Below are 15,348 nucleotides of genomic sequence, written 5' to 3' on the forward strand. Positions count from 1 at the left end.
TGGGAGGAGCAAAGGCTCAAGAGGGTTAAACATACCCCTCCCTTGAATGAACATCCAAGTCAGTCAGGTGTTTCCACTCTGCCAAAAAGGGAGTACCTTGTGATTACAGAGGTGTTTTTAGGGGTGTTTTTGCAGGCAACAGACCTCTTATTAAATGTTGGTATGGAAATTGAAGGGAGAACTGCAAATCCTTTTGAGGAAAAATTGAAAAGTACAGGACAAGGATAGTCTGTCATTTTGCTGCATTACAGCCTACGCAGTGAGCTGGGGAGCAAAGTAATTCCTGGGACCCTGGGCATCAAACCAGGCGGGGCAGGGATTTGAATCCCACGTCTAAAAGCAGTGCCTGGACCTCTGGGTTACTGGCTATTCCAACGTGAATCTCTTCCACTTATGTAGGTCAGAAATACCACTCTGAAACTTCTGTGATGAAATTTTTGGGAAGTATTTTATCATTTCTGAGGACATTGGTTCTTTTATTAAACCATTCATTTCTGGTAGAACACAGTTTAAAAATAAAGTTTCCAGACATCTGTAATTGAGACATAAGTTACACATGTGGTGCTTGTTTGCAGTGTGACTTGGGGCATATTTAAACTTTTCAGTAACCTGTGCCTGTAAAAAAAAGCCTACTGAGATGGCATTAAAGTGTCATATGTAGGTGGCTTTACTGTGCAGATTTACTGAATGTTTAAATCCTATTGATTTCAGTGGCAACTGTCTGGTTACCTAAACCAGGAGTCTAGTTTTTAAGCAGGAAGGCTCCCCATCTACAAAACACCACTTTTACTTATTTACTTAAATTGTGAAGTGCTCATGAGTTTAATTAAGAATAGCCGTTCAGTGCTTTGCAAAATTAAACTTCTTTAGGCTTAAATTTAAGCTTAATGTATTCTTTTTACCCCTTCAGCCTAGAAAGGAGGTATATAAGTATACACGATATCCTGTATTCTCTGATTTCATAAGGGTTGAAGCAGAGTGAGAAGTTATCAAGATGTATCTTTGGGTAAAAAACGGAAGAGATTGTAGTTAAGGAATTATTTGCCTAAATACTTCTTTTGGAGAGAGAAGATGCTTCAGGGGAAAATGGATAAAGGTACTTATAGAAATAATGTTTTGTGGAAACTTATTGTTTAGTGGTTTGAACATCAGATTAGAAATATTTAATCTCCCCACAGAGGACAATGCAGCTGGTAACCTAAGGAGGCTTGCTGAGATTTTTGTTCCCAGCGTATTTCCATGCAGATAACTGACCTTAGAACCTTTTCCTTCACTTCACTGTATAACATCCTGTGTTACCTTCCATCTCAGATCCCATTGCCAGTTTACAAAGGTCCAACTGTGTCATAATTTGAGTGCTTTGGGTCAGAACCTGGGGAATAAATGGCAACTATTGGCTCCGTTAGCTTCCTTCAGCAGGTCACAAGTGTATGGAAGTATTCCGGGAGGCTGGCTGAGCATAATCAGTGAGTGGTAACGATTTCTGATTAACTCAGATGGTATTAAGGGAAATGTAGCTAGTGCCAAGATGCTTAATGACAACTAACTGAGTGTTAAATAGATGTGGAATTTTAAGTTCTGCTCTTTCAGTGCTTAAATTGCTAAATGAAGATGAAGGAGCATATTTTTCTTAGTTCTCGTGAGGCCTTGATCAAGAGTGGGAAGGATCCATGTGACAGCCTGAAGGCTAGCACTGTTCCTGAGGTGTCCACCTAGATAACGACACTAGAATTTTGCATGTTCTAGCTGCAGTCTCTTCTGTAAGCCAACAGAGCTTTGGTATAACTTAGAAACTAGGAAGGAAAATAGAAAAAGAAATAAACACAGTATTATGGTGCAATTCAGTCTTGGAAAGAGGGTGTTATAGTAATGAGATTTTTAGTTTCTAGATTCACTTTCTCTTTTTAATGTTGAGATAACACTTGCTCAGTTTGGGAATAAAGTGGATTCTAAGTTTGACTTTTTTTTGCCTTCTGATTTCACTGTATTCTATTTCCAACTGTTTTTTTTTGTTCTCTAATCAATTCACTGTTGCCTACAATGTAGTTTCTAACACAATGGCCATAGCTTTACCTGTGCAGCCCATTGTCTTCATCGTGTACCTCACCGATGCCTGTGGCCAGCCTATGCAAAGCTGTCTTGGTCTGTACAACTTCTGCTGTGGCAGATGATGCAATAGACTAAATCAGACAGCTACAGTCAGAACTGAAAGTGAATTTGTGGGCTGACAGCAAAAAGAGAATGTGGTCTTTGGAGGCAGTGTTGTATGTCAATGGTTAAGAGTCTTGTCACTTTCTGAAACCTGCTTTTTTGTGCTTTCATATATCACATAATGTTTATCTAATCATGTTACCTTTGAAAAGCGGCCTGCTTTTTTTGCCAGACCTGCTTTGTGGTTTTTCTACCTCAGGTCATCCAGTTGGTTGCACGGTTCCTTGGTGTTCTTTAGCTGCATTGGCATGTGCTGTCTTCCTTGATTAAAAAATCAGCTTTTCTGGATAGTCACCAGCTCCATTCAGCTTTCTTCACTCCAGGCTCCCCTGACATCTGTACACATGCAGCATCGTGACATGTTTCATATCTGATCAGATCTGAACCACCAGCGAGGCCGTTGACACTCACCAGCTTTTACACACACATAAGATTTTGAAGCGCAGCAGCAAAGAGCCTCCGTGCTGACAACTGCAGTTCCCTGGCTTGGACATCATCCCCCACACAACTGGGTAGAGGCATCAACACCATGACTTGGCTGCGATGTGACATAGTGTGTGTTGATGGGCAGTTCCTGCGGCAGCGGGGAGCCTGTCCCATAGCAGTCACTGAGCTTATCATCATTTTAGCCACTTCTATGCTTGTGGTCCCTGTGATGAGTGGTTAGAGGGCTTAGCAGAGGGGTAGGATGCTTGTAAAGACATCCAGAAGGAAACTCTCATGAAGAGTAGGAGTAATAGGATGAATACACAGAAGATTTTTCTTAGCAAGTATTTTTTGTCCCATTCTCCAGCTTCTCAGCTTTCTTTCATCCACTCTTAAATAAGTGCAAGTTAACAGCAGACAGTTTCTATTCTATGTCTGCTTGTAAAAATGCATACTAGTACCCTGTAAAACTGTTAAGCAGCCCTTTAGGTTCCTTCAGCCCTGTGCTTCTGTTACATGTGCCTGTTGCCCTGAGGTAGGATTCAGTCGTTAAGACTTTTTTTTCACGCATTTAATGCCTTTTGCTGCAGTTAAATGCAATGTATAAAATATGCCAAGTTGTTTTCAAAGAAAGGAGATTTTGTAGACCTGTTTTTCAGTGGAGGAAATCTGTCATCTTAAGTTTATGTCCTAACCTACCTAAAGCCTTTTTTGTTTCTGTGGTGTTCTGTATTTTCAGCACACGTTGCAGAAACATGTTATTGCATGGTTAAGCTATGCTTCCAAACTTACGGACAAATGTAAAACCAGCAAAGAATGCAGCTTTACCTAGGAAAAATACCTACAGCAAATATTTTTGTCCAAATAATTTCTTAGATTTATACAGTGTGTAGATGCATCATGATATTGATTTAAACTGTTACTATAACTGGAAAAAGTGAATTGCCAATTTCTGAAATGATCTTTTTCCCCTAGGGTTGCTTTTCTGTAACTGCATGTATGGTTTTCTGACATCCTAGTATTCTCAACAGTGAAATCCCAGGAAGGGATAATGCTTTCCCTGTCAGGAGGTATTTTCATTGGTGTTGGGTTATGTAGAAGAGAGTGCCATTGTTTTTATGTCAGTATAAATATTCTGTGGAGAGACTGTTGCTTGCTGAAGTTAGTACAGGAAGAATTCAGGCTAGGTCCTGCTCTTTTCTCCTCCAGTTCACTCATTCAGCAACAGGTAGTGTGATTTCAGAGGGCCCCCTTGTCCTGTGGAGTTGTGCTGCTGACACGAAGGGAGCTGCGTTTGTCTCTTCTGGGCTGCTTCTGTTCTACGTGCTGCGCTTCAGCTCCGTGAATTCCCTCCCACAAATGCGATGTTCAGAGCAAACTTACCTTGCGCCCAGCTCAGCAGCCGGCCTTGAGCTCTGTGGCTGTGTGTGAGTGACACGGTACCTTCGCGCAATTCACTTAATGGATTCAGAGAACCTCCAGAACTCGGAGCTTGGAAATATTCCCAAGGGAGATATTTTTTTAATCTCTTTAGAAGGAATAAAACTGAATACAAAGCTTTTGGTGTTTGTTTGTTTTTTCTTATGCCTAAAATATAGACTCTATAAAATGAAATCATTCCTGCAAACCACTTTTGTCTCCCTCTTAGTTTTTCCTTATGCCCCTGTTCTCATTCGTACTGGCAGCAGTGCAAAGTCGCCTTGATGTAAATGAGAATCAGGCCCTTTATGTCAGCATTAGAGTTAAATCTAGGGCAGTGTGAGAGTCATCTCCAGTTAGCAGAGGCTAAATACCTGCTAGAAATTGGAATCCAAAGAGCGAAGCATTTTACTGCATTACTGTGTTGTGCAATGCCACTGAGGTCAGTCATGTTTAAATGAAGCAATGGCAAAAAGGAAGTTAGATTAAATTCAGTCTTTTTTTGAAGGGTGTAAATGGGTATAGGAATTCATTTCAAGCTTTTTCTTCTCTATACCTAACTAGAGAAGAGTCTGCCTGGCCTGAAACAGTGAATCAATTTCATTAGCTGAAACAGTCATGTGGAAATCTGAGATTAATTTTTAATACCTACATCCCTGTGTCCCTTGTCCTGCCACTTTCTGCAACAGAGTCCATAACCTATAAGGTCTGTGATGAGAGTTGTGGCAGCATTTAGGAGGCGCTGCATCACAAACCGCAGCAGCACCTGACTCGGATGTGCAGGTAATCCTATGGAGGAGTTTGAAAGCACATCACCTCTGGAGTATGCAGTTACTTGTGAAAGATGTGGCAAAGCCTTCCTGATATAAAGACAGAGGTGTGTGTGGTTTGAGGTTGGGTTCTTTGTTGTTGTTGTTTTTAAGAGGGCAGCGAACTGAACACACATAAAAAGAGCAGATAAAGCAAATCTGTATTCTAACAGCAGGATGTGTTTTCTCTTTCTTTCCCTCTGAGGTGATTCACTGGAACTCACCGAAGAAGCTGCGAGTGAAAAACAAGCACGTGGAGTTTTTCCGCAACCTCTACCTGACATTCCTGGAATATGATGGGAATTTGCTGAGACGGGAACTCTTTGGCTGCCCCAGCGAGGCAGATGTTAACAGTGAAAATGTAAGTGGGATGCGTAGGCCTTGACAATTTAAAAGGGGGTTCATACAAGGCACAGGCTACGTGAAGACTTGGAGAGTTGGTGGCGCAAGTGGTGTGGTGTGAGGGACTCAGGAGAATTGAGGTCGGTGCTCAGATTCCAGGAGTGAAGCTGTGCACATCATTCAGTCTCTCTGTGCCTCAGTTCCTTGCCTGTAAAACGCTTGACTTAATCCTTCCTTTCCTCTGTTTTTTTGTGGGGTTTTTTTGTCTACCTTGCCTTTTAAAAATCCCCAACAAATGTAACATCACAAACTGAAAATTAGTATTTGGTCTCTTACTGCCATTAGGCAGTTCTGCAAATCTCACCCTTAAACCTAAAATGTTCCAGGGGAAGGGTTTCTTTCTTACTGTGTGTTTGTTCAGCATATGGTGATGTCGATTTTGGCTAGTAGATACTAATACACAAATAATGAAGATGAAATAAAAATTTCAAGACTACTGGTGTTAGGTCTATGAGTTTTTGCCATGCTGTAAGCTATAGAATGGGTTAATACTTCAAGATTCACATAGGCTGTGAGGCTGCACATTTTTTCTGCACTGCCCCTAACCAAACACAGCAGCATTTATGTGAATCTGCCTAAAATTTGCAATCAGAACCTTTCAGATGAAGCAGATCCTTTGGAAATGTTTGAAATCAAGGATGTTTGCATACATATGTTCTTATGTGTTTATGCCTTAGTACATGTAGTACAATATACACAGATGTATGTGAACTCCTTGTGTATAATGTGGTCTGTGGAGATTTCTAGACTAAGTATCAATTTTGGCTATGTAGTCTGAATGGGAATAAAAAGGAACCTGTAATATTTTATGTTATCTTCAGGAAAAAAAACATCTAAAATATACAGCATTCTCTCTATAAAAATCAATAAAGCGAAGCCAGTATCATGTACACATTAGCAGTTAAGAGGTAATTGGCAATCAATAGCATTGTTGAGGCTTGTAGTGTTTCCATTTAGTCTGTGGATAAAATGACCACAGGAGATGCTGTTTCCAATTCTTTAACTATAGAACTCAGACATTGGATAGATATATTTTAGCCCAAGGCATAGCTTCCCAGATACTTACCTGACCTTCCCACTGTCTTGTGAAAGGAGTGGGAAATGATGAGAAATGAGATAAACGTTAACTTGGAGAGATTGAAGCAGGGAAGAGAGAGAGAAGCAGCAAGCGCACAGTGAGAGCAAAAGCACATGGAGAAGGAAAATGCTCTGCAAGAGTGACAGGCTTTTAGACAATGAAGTGAACTGAATGTGATAAAAGACCACTAAGAATCTGATGGTCAGAGACGTCAGGATACGATAGACGAGAGTAGAGTGTAGCATAGGAAGGGAAAAGGGGACAGAAGAAAGCACACCTTCATCACATGCAGGTTAAAATTATACTGGATTCAAAACATGTTGTGTGAGTTCGAAGAGCATGAATGCAGTCACAGACTTGTTGCTATATTTTCCACAGCTCTGTAAATCTATTCCCTAACACTTAATAAGCAGATTTATTCTAGATGACAAGTTGCTGGGGAGCACTGCACAGTGAATGCAAGTTCTTGCTGCTGAAAATGGCAGTCCTGAAAGTTTAAAATGGCTCATTTTACTGAATTTTTATCTAGTTGACAGACGCTGGAAATGACTAACTGTTCAAGCCTGTTTCTTATTCCAGACAAGTAGAACGCAATATGGTATAGGGTATGGCTTGTCTCTGAAAAGGAAAAGTAACTCATTCTTCCATTTATAAATTAAAAAAAGAGATACTGGAAAAGAGTGAGCTAGTCATACAAAAATACATGAATCCTAATTTGCCATGAAACACCAAAAACTTAACAGCCTTCTGTCAAAACAATTGGATATAGAAAAAAAAAATCTAGCTTCAGATAGCCTAAGAGTAGTCACTTTGGAGAAGGTGTTGGTTTCTTATTAGTTACTCTTTATTAATTCTTATTTAGTTACTTATTAATACTTATTTAATTATTTTATTAATTCTTATTAGTTACTCTTTATGTAAGCTCTCTTCTAAACTTGACTCTATCTTGTTTTTATTGTACAATACAATAGGCAAGTTTCAGCTTTGAAGTTATGAGGCTCTAAGAATAGGATTATCATGAATACTACTCTTTCACTCTGTCTAATGTAGCACATACAGTGTCACAGGTGTCATATTAAAAAACAGTACATTGCTGTGATCTATTGCAGGATAATCTTCCGAAGCAGAGCATCTTGTAAGGTGGGCTGGGAACCACTGTTTGTCATTCCTTCCAGTACAAGAATTAGGGGACACCAGGTGTGGAAAGAACAAGTAGCACGTTCAAAACAAAAATAGACTTTTCACCCACGATGTAATGGAGCTTTGAGCTGGAGGTAATGTTGCTAAAAATCTACATATGCTCAGAAGTGACTCTTCATGGAAAGAAACATCAGTCAGGAGCAGTTAAGCTTTGGTGCAGCAAGTCCTTGAACCCCAAGTTCAGGACGTGGGGAGCATTCTGACAAAGCATCGCTGAACGCTCTCCCTGCTCTTACCTTCCTCTCCAGCTGCAGACAGGGTGCTGGGCAAGATGGACCTTTAGTCTGACAAGATGCAGCCACACATTTCCGTTAGGATTCCTAAACATATCTGTTATATAAAAGGCTATAACTTCTGCAGAGTCAAGTATTTATAAAGTAAGAATTGCTATTGCTGTAAAGTAGGAATAGCTTTTATTGCTAATACTAGCTATCTTAATAGCCATTATTTTTTCCTTTGTTCTCTGAATTGAGACTAGTAGCCCAAAAACACAATTGGGCTTTATTATGTTGGGCATTGTATATGGGTAAAAGGTGTTCCTTCAGCTGCCTGTGCTTCTCTGCATGGTGGATCAGTGGATAAAATATCAGAATAGCTCTGATGGTTTTATAATCAGAGAGAATTATTTAAGCACAAAATGCACTAAGCCCTGTTGTGCAAGAAGCAGTGGCTCTGTGTCTGTCACTCACAGTCTGGCTGTATCAGAATCTGCCCTTAAAGTCTTGTTCCAAAATGCCAGCCATTGCTTCTCTATAGTTTAATATTTGTAGTGACGTTTTATTTAAAATGCAATTAAGGAATCTCATTTGTAATGCGAATATCTGTGAAACGTGAAAAGGAAGTGTGGCAGTGAGTTCCGCTGGGCTGGTTCTGTTACTCTAAGACCCCTTTACATTTCTCATCAGTACTGAGATGGCCTTAATATGAATATAAGTTGTGTATCTTCAGTTTTGAAGGACTCTTTACAGTGCCAGAAATACATAAAGGGACATTAGTTTAAAAGGTAATCAGACCTTATATTGAACTCCCTCATGTGTATGTGTGCACATACATGTGTCCTTAAATATATGTTTATATGCGTGAGGAAGGATTAACAATTTTCTTTTTTAGTGTTTGCTAAGGAAGCATAATACCACAGACTGATGTTTAAGAGGTCTAAAGGCAGTCTTTGGATCTTATACTGCGTGGTCCTGATCTAGTCAGTTGTTGATCTTCAACTGCACCAAGCAACACTGTTATTAGGTTCCAAAATGTTACAAATGACAATAACAGAACAGATAGCGCTCTGAAATGGAAATATTGGAGGAAAAGAAACACAGACGGGGATAATTTTTCTGTTTATGTAAAAATGCTTTTATGTATGTTTATGTGTACCTACATTTTTCATTCTTTCCTTGAAATATTCAAGCTGAGAGACCCGGTGTGTTGCAGGGGCAGGCGTGGAGAAGAGCCTGTCACATTCTCCTTGCCATAGACCAGTACTGTAAGTCTCCTTATTCAGTATGTGCTAAAATGAGATTACACAGAGCAGACTTTACTCTACAAATTTGTATTACAGTCACCCCTTTGCCTTTGTGCAGATTTCGGATGGGAAATTCAGAATATGAACCAAATCCTCCTGTAAATACATCCATTGTCTCAAGTGGCCTCTGGAGCACATCCTTAGTCACTCCATCCTACTTATTCCCTGCTATTTCCCCCTTCTCACTCCTTCTTTCTTACTTTGATGCAAGGCAGAAGATAATCTTGAATTTGAACATTTCCTTTTGGCTTTTAATGCTTATGTCCAGCATTTCATTCTAAAGGACCTACTGTAAATCCTAAAATACTGCAACAAGATATTCTGTGTCCCAACCTATATCTATAGGTATGCTATGAAATAGATATTACAAGCCTGATTTTAGCACACTGACCCAAACTCAACCTTTTAGCATTCTCATAAAACTTCCTTCCTGCAGACAGCTTCGTGCCAGCATTAAATCTGAAGGTTGAATGGGGTGTCCCCTATTAGTGGAGCCTGTGTCCTGATCCAAGTCCAGAGCAAGATCAGTAGGAAGTTTTATCACTGGTTTTACTTAGTTTAAGAAAAGGACAGTAGACTTATATTAGAGAAGACTTTCAGAAAACACAGGAAAAAATTCTCTGCAGATTTTTATTTTCAGATTTTTTCAAATCAGTTTAAAAGAAACTGTAAAAAATCTAGTTCTTCCTGAAAATACTTGCTTAGGTGTATACTTACTGAAAGTCTTTTTACTTCTTTCCTTTTCTTGTGCAAAAACAGAGGTTCTTAATATTAACAGATGGCTGTAATATCCACCAGAAAAGCAGGAGATTCTATACCACGCAGAAACTCTAATAACAAATTTAGCCATTTTTGAATGTCTCAAAATAGCATGCAAAGGGAGCTTCCAAGCCAGTATCAGGGCACTGGACTTGCATTCAGACTGATGCTTTGACTACCTTTAGCTCCTGCAGAACTTCAGAATACCGCATCATTTGTAAGACTTGGATTTAAAGTTATTGTTTGGTCATGACATAGTCTTTCTTTAGTAATAACAGACAGTAAATGGCAGTTTTGAGGTGAAATCCTGTGGTTTTTTCTATTATTACAACTGTTACTGTTATTAAATGCTGAGCTGGCAGCCCATTCTGTTAGCTGCATGAAAGTTGCCATTGTACCACTTTCAACTGGTTATAATATTGCTAGATGGGCAATCGTATGGACTGGGAATTTTCTTTTTTGGCATACTGATATGTCTCTTTTTTTCTGTTCTCTCATTTTTTGAGGTGAAACATGGGAAAAAGCTTGGGGAGTTTTCCCACATCACAACTTTTGATGACCTCTTCATGGAAATACCCCATACCTCAGAGAAGGAACTAACTTTTGGGCCAGGAACCTGTCTTCTGCCAACCTGGTGAAAACTTAAGCAAACTGTAATGCTGAAAAATCATGGTTTACACATCCACAGTGGTGTTTTCTTTGGCTTTTAAGGAGGCTCAGATCTCTCAAGACTCTTCCTTGGGAGTGTGCATAGATACTTCTGACCAGATTTTATATATCCCAGTGACCAGTTGAGCATGCTGCAGGCAAGGGGCCTGGACAAAAATTGGCATTTTCTGTGACTGTTTCTTCTGAGACCTCCATGCCAGGTTCTCACTGCACAGTAGAGCAGAGAGCAGACACCTGTTTGGTCTCTGTTCTGGGAGGCATCTGTTGCCCTTACTGATGTCCAGACAGTATGGAGGATAAAAAAATCCAGATTCACATATAAAAGGGATGAAAGCTAGATCAAAGGCAGAAAGATAAGTTTTCATTGAGGTTCTGGAGAGAGAGTATTTGGAGCAGAAGAAGAAAGGACTGATGGTACCTGTAGGTATAGGGAGCTGGCAGAGTATTGAAGTAAGGACCATGGGACTAGAAGCAGAGCTGTGACTGGCTTAGGCTGTGGAACGTGCCACACCAGAAGGAACAGGGCTAGGAACAATCTGGGGAAACAAAAGCAAGGACACAAAGCAAGGCACTGTGCTGCAGGGGAGGTCTGGAAACAGCTCAGGCAAGGTTTGGCAGGGCTTTTGCAGAGGACTACCAAGATCTGACATCTGCAGTTGAGATCAAGAGAAGTTGTACTTCATATTTACAGACCGTTCTAAGGTATTAGGCCTGCCTAAAAATTGGGTTCTTCATTGTGTTGATTAGCCTTCAGAAAAGGAGGCTGAGGGGAGACCTTGTCGCTGTCTACAACTACCTGAAACGAGGTTGTAGCGTGGAGGGGGTTGGTCTCTTCTCCTGAGTAACAAGTGACAGGACAAGAGAAAATGGCCTCAGGTTGCACCAGGGGAGGTTTAGGTTGGACATTAGGAAAAATTTCTTCACAGGGTTGTCAGGCATTGGAACAGGCTGCCCAGGGAAGTGGTGGAGTCACCATCCCTGGAGGTGTTTAAAAGGCGTTTAGATGAGATTCTTAGGGACATGATTTAGTGCTAGAGTTAGGTTATGGTTGGAATTGATGATCCTGAGGGTCCCTTCCAAATGAAATGTTTCTATGATTCTATGTTTTGCAGTCAAAATAAGCCATTACTTCCATTTAGCAAGAGTATTAGCTATTTTTTACATGCTGCAGCAAAATTCCTCATGCTAGGTAGGCTTGCTCAGACACTACCCTCTCTGTCCTAAGCACAGCTTTGTTTCACAGAAGGCTCAGTTTGACCCATAGCAAGTGTACACATTTTTATGGCATGGGAGGAATAAAGGTTTAATTGATGTGGGATTAGTCTGGCTTTTATTACTAATCATTGGAGAAGCCTGAAGTACTTCATGTAGGTTATCCCAAACAAGACTCCTCCCTACATCATCATCTGCTTTGTTTATGCCACGCTAAAGAAAACAGTTAATTCATACACTGTCAAAGTGCTAAATTTTGCAATCCAGATTCCCTACTGGTGGGAACTGGGACAGCTACCCAGGAGGAAATGAAACTGCTGCAGTTTATAACCAGATTATAGTTTCATCCTGGGCTGGTGTTATTTTTCATCTCAGTGGCTAAGCTGAGTTGATTTTGTGCTATGAATCTTAACTGCACACACTGGCAGAAGGAAAGATGATCTGAAAGTTAAAGCTTTTCATCTAAGCTGTTCAATTCCTGTCGTGTTAGCATGATACTGAGTGAGTTAGTGACTTAAGCTTAGTGTCATCTCACTTCACCTTAAACACTTGATGAGAGAGAGATGCCTACATTAGGGCTTTTATCCCCTTCCCCAAGATCTAAATAGCCTCTAGACGCAAAACACTGTTTGTTGGTGGTTTTGTAAAAAGATCGCTAATCCCTAAGAAAATACTTCTGATCCTGGATTTTGGACCGATCTCATCTGAGATGAATTCCTGTAGATTTTGGTGGGAAGTAAATTGTTCCTGTGACATAAAAGTTAAAAAAGGCTAAAGCCAATCACAAATTTGCCTTAGGAAGGGAGATATAAAACAGCACCTCATATCATACAAATGTATTAGTCAGACAATTAGACCTGGTAAATCATGACGATTTATGGTACTGTTGAATACCCTCTGGCCTGCCTGTGCCTCTGGCCAGCCTAGCTTCAAAAATTACTTTTCCTGAGATGAAGTCTGATCACCTGCCACAGCTGGTTGCCCAGAGAAGTAACTTAGCATATATTTTTTTATGTATTTGTCTCTTTGTCTGGGCACTATGCATGTCATGGCTGCCATTTTTATTTCTAGAGCAAGTAACATCATGATCCTAATGAAAGCACGTCTTGTTTCCCAGTACAATATTTCCTAAGAGAACATCTACCATGCACAGTCTGCGAAGAATACATTTTTCAACTGTGAGAGTGTTTCCTAGAGGTGACATTTCCCACATGCTCAGTGGCAAGTAGCCTTAGCATTTAATATCTTGTAGAAACAGTGAATCTTATGCTAAAGAGGTACTTGCTTATGAGAATACATACTGTCACTCTAAGGTTGAGAAGTCTTTGCTATATTAGGTGTGTTATTGTAAGTATAATGGAGGGATACATAATGGTGATACCATCTTTTTATCAAATCCAGCTGACACTAAGGTCCTTATTTTGTTGGTACACTGTGTTTAAGTAAGCATCTGTTTGCATAGATCTGTCAGCATTCCCATTATAAACCCATATTTTCACGAAGACATAAAATGAGAGCAAACTTTAAACCAAGCTATAAGTTCTTTGTATGTAAATAGTAAATCTACACAATATGCATGGAGAAATTTCGTGTGATGGTGTAACCGAAAAGAATAGGAGGTAGCTCAGAAAGAGATACATTTAAGGATATATATGTGCCTATCTTAGACTACTCCCTGTCTTTTGAATGTCGTGCGTCTTTAACGTTTTTCATTTTAAATTTGTGTGCAAAAACGGCATATGACTGTGCACAATATGTATCTGTAGATTGTATGTGTCTCTCCATAGTAAAGAGGAGGCAGATTTTTTAATGTGTGTGTGATACTGGGGCATGAGTATCTGAATGTATATATTAGTGGGAGGAACAAAAAAAGTGAGAGAGGGAGGAGGACTCTTAACTTGCACAAAGCAGTGGGCTACAAAGATGATTAGGAACCTAGAGCCCCTTTTTTACGAAGAGAGACTGAGAGAGCTGGGTCTGCTCAGCCTGGAGAAGAGAAGCTGAGAGGGGATCTCATCAATGTTTATAAATATCTCAAGGGTGGGTGTCAAAAGGATGGGACCAGACTCTTCAGTGGTGCCCAACAATGGGATGAGGGGTAATGGGCACAGACTGAAGCACAGGAGGTTCCATCTAAACATGAGGAGAAACTTCTTTACTTTGAGGGTGCCAGAGCACTGGAACAGGCTGCCCAGAGAGGTTGTGGAGTCTCCTTCTCTGGAGACATTCAAAACCTGCCTGGACACATTCTTGTGCCATCTGCTCTGGGTGACCCTGCTTTAGCAGGGGGGTTGGACTCTATCTCCAGAGGTCCCTTCCAACCCCAACCGTTCTGTGATTCTATGATAAAACTGTGCAGCACCCAGCTCTTGGTCCTGCTAATTTGTCCACACCATACTGTTAGCTTCAGTGAGATGGCTTTTGAGCTTATGGGTTTCACTGGACCAAATCCGGAGTGCCAAGCATGTCCAGCATTGCTTCCAGTAGGATTTTTCACATGGATAATCACACGCTATTGTGTTCCAGTGGCTGTTGCCTCACCATTGCAGGATAGGCCCATCCTCAATGTGGACTGCTTGCCACATATTCATTGACAATACTACAGGCGTGTCCTGTGTTGGTTATCCTACCTGAAGGAGCACACCTTAACTAAGCTGTGTTTGCCCAGCCTGCAGAGCACAACTCCTAAGGCTGCCTAGCAGTTCAGGCTCATGATATGGGCAGGCAAGGATTGCATAAGCCTTCCTGCAAAGTGCTGTTGGAGCTGCTTCTCTGGTCCTGCCCAGTGATGCCCACTGCCTCTGCTTGGGCAGCCTGCCTGCACTCAAGTGGGGGTTCTGGGGTCAGAGGCTCACCATGCCAATGGTCCTTCTGGGGGCTGCTCTCTCCAAGGGGTATGCACACATCTGTCTCATCTCTTCTCTTGGGTCCCAACACTACATAAAGTCCTGAGTCATGGGAAGTGCCAGGGAGAACCTCACAGACTGTCAGCATAGCTGCAGGCTCAGAAAAAGCCTGACAAGACAGAGACAAAATCCTGACCCTACAAAATGAAGCAGAAAGAGCAAGATTTCCTGGTCCCTGAAGCAGAAGGGAACTTTTGCTGTTTGCTGCTCTCCTTCACCTCCATCACCAACTTTGTGACTTGGTGAGTTCCACCACTAAAATACTACTGAGGCCTCTAAGAAGCTGCATCTTGTCCTCTCCCACCACCTAGGACTCTATAGTGCACAAAGCCATCATTTAGCCCCACATGTTATTCTTTAGCTCATGATTAAGTGTTTATATCGTCTTACTTTGCAACACAAATGTGATCTCATAATCATTCAGTGACTACTGCTATTGTTTTAACCATTTAAATTTCAATAATTTCCTTGATAATTCTGTTAAGGACATACTGATGTCTCTTTTCAAGGAAGAAACAGAAAGATACAATGTTCTTTCTGGCCATTGTTGTAAATATTGGGTTTAATTAGAATATTGTTTGAATATGGTTTGGAAAACAAAGTACAAGCTCAGCTGAATGATGATTTGTAAAGCAGAATGAGTGAAACTCTAAGAATACGTAAAAGAATTCCTGATATCTATTCCACCAAAGGAGATCTTGATTTCAATAGAAGTTTTACTTGAGTAAAGACTTG

General features: G+C 40.6%; 1 protein-coding gene across 2 annotated transcripts in view; it reads left to right on the forward strand.

Moving 5' to 3' along the window:
- LARGE1 (LARGE xylosyl- and glucuronyltransferase 1) overlaps positions 1 to 15,348 on the forward strand; it is a 286,929-nt gene that overhangs the window by 245,463 nt on the left and 26,118 nt on the right. For both annotated transcript variants that reach the window (XR_014184896.1, XM_082061421.1), the window contains exon 11: positions 5,071 to 5,226. Coding sequence is in view for 1 of the 2 variants with exons in the window: in XM_082061421.1 (XP_081917547.1) it covers positions 5,071 to 5,226 (156 nt within the window). In the remaining variant the exon portion in view is untranslated. The remainder of the gene's footprint in view (positions 1 to 5,070; positions 5,227 to 15,348) is intronic.

This window comes from Streptopelia decaocto (genome assembly GCF_964273445.1).
Source record: "Streptopelia decaocto genome assembly, chromosome: 1".
Classification (NCBI taxonomy): domain Eukaryota; kingdom Metazoa; phylum Chordata; class Aves; order Columbiformes; family Columbidae; genus Streptopelia; species Streptopelia decaocto.